The 12,395-nt window shown below is 34.3% G+C and overlaps 1 protein-coding gene across 1 annotated transcript in view; it reads left to right on the forward strand.

Moving 5' to 3' along the window:
* The window catches only part of LOC111003757 (heparan sulfate 2-O-sulfotransferase pipe), a 63,260-nt gene that overhangs the window by 48,622 nt on the left and 2,243 nt on the right, over window positions 1–12,395 (forward strand). Inside the window, exons 3-6 of the mRNA XM_022274433.2 lie at window positions 4,804–4,886; window positions 5,388–5,601; window positions 7,689–7,827; window positions 8,967–9,123. Of these exons, the coding sequence (XP_022130125.2) occupies window positions 4,804–4,886; window positions 5,388–5,601; window positions 7,689–7,827; window positions 8,967–9,123 (593 nt within the window). The remainder of the gene's footprint in view (window positions 1–4,803; window positions 4,887–5,387; window positions 5,602–7,688; window positions 7,828–8,966; window positions 9,124–12,395) is intronic.

Consider the following 12,395-nt stretch of genomic DNA (forward strand, 5'->3'; position numbering starts at 1 on the left):
TTTAACTAGTACATACATGATTTTTTTACATGTTTAATTCGTTCTGAGGTTAAAACTTTTTAATGTCAGTATTGCTAAAACACCGAAACCGAGTCATCATCATCAGCTGACGATGGACTCTGATGGTTGGTACTGGATCTCGAGGATGGTAAGCAGTAGACATACCGTCATTCAGCTCGTTGTAATCAGCTCAGCGAAACGATACTAGAAATGTGACTATATGAACCTGATGATGGACTCCGAAGGTGAGTAGTGGATCTCGAGGATGGTAAGCAGCAGACATACCGTCATTGAGCTCGTTGTAATCAGCTCAGCGAGACGATACAAGAAATTTGACTATATGAACCTGATAATGGTCTCCGAAGGTGGGGACCGGATCTCGAGGATCGTAAGCAGTAGACATGCCGTCATTGAGCTCGTTGTAATCAGCTCAGCGAGACGATACAAGAAATGTGACTATATGAACCTGATGATGGACTCCGAAGGTGAGTAGTGGATCTCGAGGATGGTAAGCAGCAGACATACCGTCATTGAGCTCGTTGTAATCAGCTCAGCGAAACGATACTAGAAATGTGAGTATATGAACCTGATGATGGACTCCGAAGGTGGGTACTGGATCTCGAGGATGGTTAGCAGTAGACATACCGTCATTGAGCTCGTTGTAATCAGCTCAGCGAGACGATACTAGAAATGTGACTATATGAAGCTGATGATAGACTCCGAAGGTGGGTACTGGGTCTCGAGGATGGTAAGCAGCAGACATACCGTCATTGAGCTCGTTGTAATCAGCTTAGCGAGCCAATACTAGAAATGTGTTATATGAACCTGATAATGGACTCCGAAGGTGGGTACTGGATCTCGAGGATGGTAAGCAGCAGACATACCGTCATTGAGCTCGTTGTAATCAGCTTAGCGAGACGATACTAGAAATGTGTTATATGAACCTGATAATGGACTCCGAAGGTGGGTACTGGATCTCGAGGATGGTAAGCAGTAGACATACCATCATTGAGCTCGTTGTAATCAGCTCAGCGAGACGATACTAGAAATGTGACTATATGAACTTATTAATATTTAATATTAAATTAATATTAGGTAATATTTACTATAATACCACTATATTTCTTTGAGTTTATTGAAAAAATAATCAATTTCAACGATTCGTCTTCCAGTTGAAATTTTAAATATTTTTCTTGGTTCTGAAACCTACGAGTGCAGCATGTTATAATATCTAAGCCCGAAAATGAAATCAGAGTCAATCAGACCTAGTACCCACCTTCGGAGTCCACCATCAGGTTCATATAACACATTTCTAGTATCGTCTCGCTGAGCTGATTACAACGAGCTCAATGACGGCATGTCTACTGCTTACGATCCTCGAGATCCGGTCCCCACCTTCGGAGACCATTATCAGGTTCATATAGTAAAATTTCTTGTATCGTCTCGCTGAGCTGATTACAACGAGCTCAATGACGGTATGTCTACTGTTTACCATCCTCGAGACTCAGTATCCACCTTCGGAGTCCATCATCAGGTTCATATAGTCACATTTCTAGTATCGTTTCGCTAAGCTGATTACAACGAGCTCAATGACGGTATATCTACTGCTTACCATCCTCGAGATCCAGTACCCACCTTCGGAGTTCATCATCAGGTTCATATAGTCAAATTTCTTGTATCGTCTCGCTGAGCTGATTACAACGAGCTCAATGACGGTATGTCTACTGTTTACCATCCTCGAGACTCAGTATCCACCTTCGGAGTCCATCATCAGGTTCATATAGTCACATTTCTAGTATCGTTTCGCTAAGCTGATTACAACGAGCTCAATGATGGTATGTCTAATGCTTATCATCCTCGAGACTCTGTACCCACCTTCGGAGTCCATCATCAGGTTCATATAGTCACATTTCTAGTATCGTCTCGCTGAGCTGATTACAACGAGCTCAATGACGGTATGTTTACTGCTTGCCATCCTCGAGACCCAGTACCCACCTTCGGAGTCCATCATCAGGTTCATTTAGTCACATTTCTAGTATCGTCTCGCTGAGCTGATTACAACGAGCTCAATGACGGTATGTTTACTGCTTGCCATCCTCGAGACCCAGTACCCACCTTCGGAGTCCATCATCAGGTTCATTTAGTCACATTTCTAGTATCGTCTCGCTGAGCTGATTACAACGAGCTCAATGACGGTATGTCTACTGCTTACCATCCTCGAGATCCAGTACCCACTTTCAGATTCCATCAGGTATCAGGTTCAGCAACTTATTTTACTTGGTTGTACAAGTTGCACTTGAAACTTGACAACTCTAAATTTGAGTTTTGTTTGGGTAGGTACTTATATACATATACTTATAACATACAATAATTTCCGAAGTTCATGTCCTCGCCTCACTTGATATTTCTTTTTATATTTTGGCATTTCTAAAAAAATCCGCGGGTAAAAACTAAAATACGCAAATATTTAATTATTATTGGCTTCGACACACAAGCGTAGTCCTCCCGTCGCAAAGCGTTGAGGTGGACTGAAGACAAGCCGCATGCAGGGCTCGCGGGTGTGAAATTGCGGAGGGAAGCCCATTGCGCTTGAGTTTATTTACCTTTTATTACTTTCCATGCCCAGGAAACGAATTAATACAAATTTTTTTTTATGAAAATAATAATATATGCTATATCTAATAATACGTGTAAGATTAAAATAAATCGCATAAACCGTTTTGGAGCGAATTTGTAATTTATGTCTAATTTACGGTTCGATGGTAATTTTTTTTTTGGGAAATTGGTATTGCTTTTATCTTTTTGGATTTTATCAATCGATACAGTAGGCTTCAACCCACAATATATATATTTTTCAAATGCATATGAGCGACAGTTCTTCCAACAATTTAATTTAAACTAGGGCTAGTTGACCGATTTGAGCACTGTTCAAGCCTTAAAGAATATAGTCGGATAAGTTTCCATCTCGCAGCACTATTAAAAATTTTGGCTTAACATATCTCTGTCATAAGCCTGTCTCTTTCTGAACATTAAATATCTTTTATATTGCAAAATCTAACAATATTGTCACCAATAAATTGAAATTGCTTAAATTCACATTTTATATGTAAAAGCGTTATTATCAGTCTAAGGGTCTTTCACAATGTCCGGATAAGTTCCAAATAAGCTATTTATTACTTATTGGTAGGATAAATACTATTGTTGTAACTTCGGGTTTCACGAATAGCGCTATCTGACAGTCGTGAAACGCGAAGTTTCTTATTCGGAACTTTTATCTTCCAAATAATTTATGTGTTGCATAGCTATTTTGTACTTTATCCATACATTGTGAAACAGACCCCAAATCATTAATGAAAATAATTTAGGATTCACATAATCGGACTAACCGATTAGTTCGAGAGTCATCAGCCTACAGTCGTGGATAGTTGTCGTGCGACTTTTTTGCTGGTTAGGAGACAAGAAAATGAAATTGAATGACTTAATAAAAAAGTGTTTCTAATTGGCTGTCTCGCTTGAATCGTACGTGCAGTTTCCTTGCTTTTGATCATTTCAGAGGAAATTATGAAAAAAGGAGTTCCTCGAACTATGACGTGTTTTATCATAGTTACTCCGTAACCGATTGGTTTAGGTATCAAGTCTACCTAAATTCTAATCCAAAAGTTAATAAGTTATTTAAAAAAATCCAAAAGTTAATAAATTATTAAAATTAATAAAAAAATCTTATGCCGTTTAAACATTTTAATATTGGCATAACGCACAATACTTGTTCAAACACGATGACTGCAAAATGAGCCAAATTTAAAAGTTACTTATTTGAAGTTAAAGCCACTCTTGATGTAAAATATTTTAAATATAAAAATCACTCATTTGGAGTCATAGAAAACCAGGCTTAATGCAAAATATTCTAAATTTAAAAATTACTCATATGAAGATACAAAAAATCCTTAATCGCTCAACAAAGCATCCATTATCTCTGAACTAAGAGCAATTTTAAATGATTTAATTCAAAATTTCCTCGACTTTGTATAGCAAATTATTGGTTTGTAATCCATAAATTACGCATCTAATTTCAAATCTTAAGTAATGCATTATGAGTAGCTTTAATGGCTATGAGTGTATTCACCTTTATCCGAAGAGCTATTATTTACTCAGAAATATCGTTTAGAATTCGTAACACATCGGCACATATATATCTGTATCTGTTTCAGTAATAATTATTTTTCAGGAAGTAATAGAAACACTTCATTCCGCATTAAATATACCGCAGTACACAGTAACTTATTATATAACTTATTGTTTAGTGATTATGGAAATATTTTATACGAGATTTTAATAATTTCAGTTTAAGAGTCGTATTTAATGTGTGGTTCTGGCCATTATAGTTTAGTAGCTGAGATTTTGTATTGTCACATACAACCATTGTAATTTATGGTAAGAAAGAAGATCAAATGGTTTTTTGCTAAACTGTTGGCTTTAGCGTACGACTCTTATATATCTGAGGTCTTAGGTTCGAATCCCGGCTGTGCATCAATTTACTTACTGTCTCGGTGTAAACTTAACACTCGCTCATACGGTAAAGGAACACATCGGGTGGAAAGCGGCATGCCTTATACCAAAATAGCGTGTGTCAGGCACAGAAAGCTGACCACCTACTTACCTATTAAAAAAAAAATCACGAAACGGTTGCAGAGTTTCCACTGGTTTTTTTGGGACGAAAAGTCTATACAAAAGTTGTTGGTACACGCGAGTTACTTATATAAAATGTATCGTAAGTTATTATAATTTACATTGTCTGGCTTACAGAAATCGAGACCGACCGCTCAGCGTATGCGTCGGCGCAGGAATATAAAGAGGCTTTGGAGGCATTGCGCAGGAACACCGGCGTTGTGAGTCATTTTATGATAATAGCGATCTAAATAACATATTAACGAGCTTACGGTTTATGGATATTAAACCTTATTAAAACCGTTCAGATATCTTTCTATATTTTGCCTATTGAGATTTCCATAAAGTACATTAAAAAAGTTAAAAAAATATGATATGATAAAACCACTAAAATTGGAATATAATAAGAAATTTACAAAAGAAAGTTTTTTTAATATAAGATTATTGTTTTAAAAAGCTTCACTCATGTATTATTCATTATATTTATTTCTTTAACATACCTTTATCAGAATCTGACTGATCCAATTGTATGTGTGATGTTTGAGAGTAAAAATAATTATAAATAATAATAATTGTAGGCTTTTAAAGAAAACAGTTTTTCAAGGGATTGAAGCTTTGTATTATAAATTTATAATTATTTTACGTAAAATCGCCCTTACAAAGGATTTTTTTTATATATACCGAGTTATAAGATGTAATAGAGAAATTTTCTCTCGGTACAGGAACGCTCAAAACCGCAAAGAACCCTCGAATCGGAGATCATACGTTCTGAGGAGGTGCTTCAAGAGTTGACCGAAGAAATTCTTCCCGATCCATGGGAGTTGAATAACACAGCAAGATCTGATGTGGAGCTCTTGTTCTTTAACCGTGTGCCCAAGGTCGGAAGTCAGACGTTTATGGAACTCCTGCGAAGATTGGCTATTCGTAATCAATTCGGTGAGTTACATTTAGTATTTGTATAAAACTTTATTGTTATCGAAGAATTGCTTTCACAGGATATATATTTAAGGAATTTCTACCTAGGATTGATTACCTGTTTTTCTGTAACTCACTCCTTACATAATATTAATGTATATTACAATATTTTAAAGTATTATTTTCCTTGTTTCTTTTTGGTGTGGGACCTCATGCCTGAGGTTGCAGTTTCAATACTCGGCTTGCGTCAATGGATTCTCTATCGTACAGTGGTGGAACATCTTTGCATCAAATGCAAATATGGCCAAAAAAATCGATGTAATCTGAGGCCAAGAATTATATAGGGCTATAGCGAGACTGGATAATTATTTCAAAGTCAGTTATAGGTTATAACGTTCCCTCTCGTAAATTATGAATGATATTTTATATATTATCGTTTGTTTCTTGAAGGTTTTTCTATTGTTCAATATTTTGTAAAGGCAACGATGCGAGAAGTGTGTAATGCTTATATAACATGTTCTCAGCGGAACAATACTAATGACTTTGTCTTAAGGTCAAAAAACTGACAATTTGATGACATTATTCTTATATGGTTATGAAGAAACTACGTTGTTTTTTACTACGTATTTTTACTTACTTGTTCGTAAAAAAACGTCTTAGATTCCGACGATTTTTATGCAAACTGTAAGACAACTTTATTTAATGGCAATATGCAGGCTTTTTTGGAAACAATCACCCCCTACACCAAATCTAACCAAACGCAAACCATTATATAAGCATCCTAAAAAACGCACTTTCTTCGCTCAACGCTTTTTCTCCTTCCGAGGTCCATTCATCTTTAACCACCTTATTAAAAATAAAATTATTACTAACTTTTCAAAAATCACACTTCATACTTTCACTAAAAAACTCAAAAAATATCTTATTAAGCTGTCATATACTAACACAGAAAACATTCTTATCGTAAAAAAATAGAATAGGCATAAATTTATTAAGTAAAATTAATTAATTAAGTATAATTAATTAAGTTAGATGTAAAAGGAAGAGACTGGCTGCCCACAACACAGGGAATCCTAGTGTGGGGGCCAGAGCACTCTACTTTATAGTAACAATTATTGTATTTTGTGTCTAATAAAGTTATTTCTTTCTTTCTTTCTTTCAAATCCTTATTGGGTTACAGCGTATCGCTAATAATCCATAGAAATAAATTGGGTTGGGTAAGCAAATGGACGCGTGTTACAAGATTTTCTAATATAATTCTCACGCAGTTAAAACAATTTTCCGGGTCATAAATTGGCATTAAAGTACAACAATAGCTAATAAATACAATACGAGACAGAGTTTCGTTTGATTTCTACTAAACACAATGTCTCATTTACAGCTTTAAAAAAAATTACGTTCTATGGATTCTTCATACGAAAAACTAATTTCCTCTATTTATAACATCTTATTTAACGGTGAGTTGATAGGGAAGAATAACAACTAAGGTTTGAGATTTTACAATAAAAATAAATAAATAAGTGGAAATGGGCGGGGCAAGAGGAACAGAAAAGTCAAACGAAAATAAGGAAGACAAGTTAGCAGGTGGATAGATGGCATTAAAGAAACAGCATGTGATACATGGCAAAGAGTGGCACAGTGCAGAGGGGAAAGATGATTTGAAAAAAAACGTGTTTAAATGTAAAAAAAAGCATGTGAATTAGGCTGTAAAAATGGTGATATCTGAAGTGTGCTGTTAAAATTGTAGAAAATTTAATTAATATGTACTTTAATCTAGAATTGTATAAAAACAATACCGTCTTTTAGGTCTGGGCCTCAAATTTCTGTGTGTGTTACTTGATTTTCTCATACTCAACTCGCCGTCGATTTTTTAGGTCTAACATATTCCGGTTTGATAAGATTGTCTATTGGTGCATAGCCGGGAATCGAACCTTTCTCTCTAAGGGATGTGAGTCACATAGTGAAACCACTAGGCTAACAGTGGTGTATAATGTAAATATATAATAATTTTCCATCCCAGGTGTGGCTGGTGGAAACTGTTTAGTAAAGACCGTGTGATTTGTTTCTATTTTCTCTTCAATGTTTTAGTTTTATTATCATATTTAAAGGCTTTCATCGAGATGCAGTACAACGTGTAGAAACCATTCGTCTGGCCCCAGCTGACCAGCAGATCCTGGCTAGCATAGTATCTGCCCATACGCCGCCAGCTTCCTACATCAAACATGTTTGCTACACAAACTTTACACGGTACGTCAAATACATGAGAAAAAAGTGCGTGCGTACAAAGTACAAATGTCAGAAATGATATCTCCTTTGCATATAAATTATTACTAAGGTAAAAGCCATAATAGATGATCATGTACCAATATATGACCATTCCATGTATTTGTATATCTATAATTACGTTTCATTGTTTACATGCAGAATACGTGCTAATGATCATATATATAAATAAAAAATCTGAGAAAATTTTTTTTTATAGAACAGGGGGCAAACAGGCAGGAGGCTCACCTGATGTTAAGTGATACCGTCGCCCATGGACACTCTCGATGCTAGAGGGCTCGCGAGTGCGTTGCCGGCCTTTTAAGAATTTGTACGCTCTTTTCTTGAAGGACACTAAGTCGAATTGATATAATAGAGTAATTTATTATCTATCTCCATGTCTCGCTCTCTCTCAATCGGTCTCAATCGCTCTTCTTCGACTTTTTTATATAATTATAAAATCTTAGTCAATTTTATAATTATATTAGCTTTATATGAAGTTATCATCGTAATACTACATACATAATACATTTAAATAATCTTCATAACAACATATCGCCATTCACGTCATATATTGATTACAATGAAACAATTTGGCATGTAGTCTGTGTTTTGTTAGAGGAACCTATCTGTTAGGATCATTAATCATCGGCATGTATTTTAAACCGATTTGCATTCATTGATGTTTCGCGTAATTTCGCTCTGAATAATTCAATTGTTTTGATCTAATTTTAAAATTGCGGAAATGCTTTTTGATTATATACTTGAATATCGCAATATTTACTTTATGAGTATGTTAAATAAAGTTCTAATACTAACATTACATATTTATATATAATATATATGTAGGAGAAATATCGTCACTCATTGATACATTCAGAGAATATAGTGCTAGCACAAAAGACACGAATAATATTCGTACAATATTTAATTTAGATTTTTTTTCTTTTTAACAATACAATTTTGAATGCCCACTAGAAGGTCAGCCTTCTGCTTCTCACAAACTCTGTTGCACCTAAAATCGAATCCGCTGTATACTTTAACAATAATTAATTACTAAGTAAGAATCATTGTATTGTCTATTGAAAAACTAATCATTAACATAAGATAATTTCTATTTCCAGGTTTGGCTATCCTTCGCCAATTTATGTGAATGTGGTCCGTGATCCAATAGAACGAGTTATATCTTGGTACTACTATGTGAGAGCGCCGTGGTACTATGTCGAGAGGAAACGAGCTTTCCCTGACCTGCCCCTGCCCGATCCAGCTTGGCTTAAGAAGGTAAGCATAACATAAAAGTATTACTTGTATTTTTGTTTGGTTAGTGTTCATGTGTGTGTGACCTGCTATCAGAATTGACTTACGGGAATCACATTTAGCGGTAAGTCTCGACCCTAAACCGTCGTCCATGCGTCGTCGGTCTCCCTAAAACATGGCAAGGGGGCTGATGCCTGGCCATGAGTCATACTCCTGAACGGGTGCTACTCGGACTTATATTCATGTATGATGTTTATTATTTCGACTATGTATTTGCGTGTTGTACGAGAATGCAAGTACGTGCTTTGCACCATGCCTCCTGCTGATAGAGAACAAATCTTTGTTTTCAATTTAATTTATTATTATTAACTAACTATTAATTACTCAAGATGTCGTGTGGTGTATTGGTTACAGCTCCTTACAAACATTGTGTAAAACAAAACACTTGGATATTAAAAAGAGCAGCACAGAATTTATTACCATTTCTTCTCTTGCGTTCTACGCCCTTGATTTGAGAACTGGCAGTAAATGTAAAATTAAAAGCATTCCATATATTTTTATTTTGGCAAAGGGCTTACTAGCATATATAAATACGTTTAAGACATATAGTACAATCTGTGATTTGGTTTGTGTAACACCTACAAGCTTCAGCTACAAATCAGAAAGACGACATACCCACAAAGGCTCTAACACAGTTATTGCCACCGCTAAGGAAACACCTTCTCAGCCTTGTACCATCAGGCGCCTCAGTAGTTAGTATAGTCGGTCGATCCTACCTTTAGGTCGAAGGAAGCGCAGGCTATTCTTTTAACCACAGGTTATAAGATTTTGAAACAGGCGTTAGTATAAGCTACACTCTGCGCACTACATTGTAATCAAAGATAGAAGATAGCAAAAACTCGACATTCCTTTGGAAATTAAGGCTGTCAGAGCTTACTTCAAGTTTAATGATTAAGGAATGTGCGAAGTAAAAGTAAAAAATATTTTAATGTTGAGGTCTTTTGCCGCTGAGAATATTATACAAGTATATTAACTTTAATAATAGCAAGAATAGTTCTCAGACGCCGGCACTATTATAAATCTGCAATTGTGCAAATAAAAAAGGAATTTGTTAGCCATTATTTATATGTTAAACTGTCATTTGAATTTTATAGTCTTGTAGTAAGTGTTCTAGTTATATTATATTTTTATTTTTTATATTACATAATCAATACATACTATCATACTCTTATATGAAATTAACTACATTTTTTTATTACAAACCTGCTTCAGTTTTTGCTCTTAACAAAAAGTGTGTATTTTGATTGTAGACAAATTAAGTTTTATTGGCCGTGTGTTGGCAAGATCGATCGATTCGCAGTTTTTCATATGATCCATCATAACTTAAACGATTTGTTTGGATATCATTAATTTTGTTATGATATTATAATCATGATTGATTGATTACGTTTTTCACTTTTCTAAATAATTCAACATACCAGTAAAGTCTTCGTCTAAAAATATTGACCTTTTTTTTTCAATTTGTTCATATTTAGCTATTCTAAGTTAAGCTGTCAGTCGAGGTTAATTCAAAGCAAAACGACCTAGGGTTATTTAAGAAAAGATCAAGCCAATTCTTAAAAGGCCGGCTGCGCACTCTCGATTTTTCTGGAATTGAGAGTTTACATGGGCGGCGATTATCAGTTAACATCAGATGAGTCTACCCGATGCACTTATTTAATTTGCACATTTAGTTTAAGGAATAAAACATTAATTAAACATTATTAGTACGAAATTAGACACAATTATTGTAATGAATGTCGACTCCGAATTGATTTCAAAATGTGTTCAACTATGAATACTTTGATAGTTCATAAAAGAAGGTCTACGAAATGTTGAATGGTAATCAAACGCGCACTCATTCGAAGAGTATATCTATAGTCTATATATAGTATAGTCTATATCTGAATTACGATTCAATTATTATTCTTTTTAAATGTTTTGTTTATATGATCTAAGAATAAAATTTGAATTTGGATTTTCCACAGACTACTAAAATGATAAAGCGTATTTTTTATCTATGTTTTTACTGTATCAGTGACAATAGTTTGTTATCTTGTCAATTAGGAGATCGAATAGATGTATTGATCGTTTGATCTCCTATCTCAATTCAATTATAATTATTATCCTGCTAAAAGTACGCTAGTCTATAGTTAATAGGATAACTGTACTCTGATTAATTATTAGAAGGTCAACGGAAAACATTCACTCGTTAAAGGTATTGGATTTGACATACGGAAGTCATACTGTGTGTACCCCAAACCAGTGTCTAAGGCTTAGACAAGATGACTTAACAGCAGTCGAAAACTTAATTTGCATGATAGTGACAGTACATTGTGTCACAAATTTTAAATATTTGAATTTTAAGTCATCTTGACTAAACTATTAAGCACTGAACTATCAACAAAATAAAAATTTATTATCCATGGTTTTGTCTATGATTTTATTAAGGAAATAGATACTTTAATCCATATAATCTTGACCTTTGTATTATAATGTATGTGTATAACTTTAAAAATTCTACGAGATCGGAAAACTGAAAGTCATAAGTGAACGAAACGACATTTATCTTTTATAATTATGCAGTGAAATAAATAAATTCATTCGGTTATTAATTAGTATTAATGTGTGTATTCGCGTGGCTAACATTCGTATGTAATGCGTCCTTTTGATATGGTTTACACAATACAAAACTTATATTGAAGAGAGTACAGAAATTATAGAAACAAAATTTTGTTTTAATCTTCAGACTATCTTCTTAAATAATTTTTTTGGAATATTGTCGAGGAAGACAAAAGCAACATACCAGATAATGTGTCCATTGTTAAATGAGATATTTGACACGTGTTTAGACAGGACATCGGTCCACGCGACATAAAAAATAAATTAGTTTTGAGCGGCAAAAAGTGATGTTTTAATTATCATGCCGAAACGAAAATATTAATCTGCGTTGCGTGTGATTTTTTGCATAGATAATGTTTAAATGATTTTAATAGACTATCGTGAGATGTTTTCCCGCCGTTTTGTCAAATGTCAAATATACAGCCTTTAACGGAATTTGAATCTCGGAAAGGAATAAAAGAAGGCTATATTATTACACTTTTGACTGATATATAAATATAAAAATTAATAGCAAAACTCTGAGACGTGTTTTTCTTATTTTTTTCCTTTATCTGTTTTGGCTTTCTATATTGTCTAAGTGTTTACTCTTATAATATGTAAACTGTGAGACTACATATAAATAAATCAATAAATAT

Source organism: Pieris rapae, chromosome 13, assembly GCF_905147795.1.
Source record: "Pieris rapae chromosome 13, ilPieRapa1.1, whole genome shotgun sequence".
Taxonomy (NCBI): domain Eukaryota; kingdom Metazoa; phylum Arthropoda; class Insecta; order Lepidoptera; family Pieridae; genus Pieris; species Pieris rapae.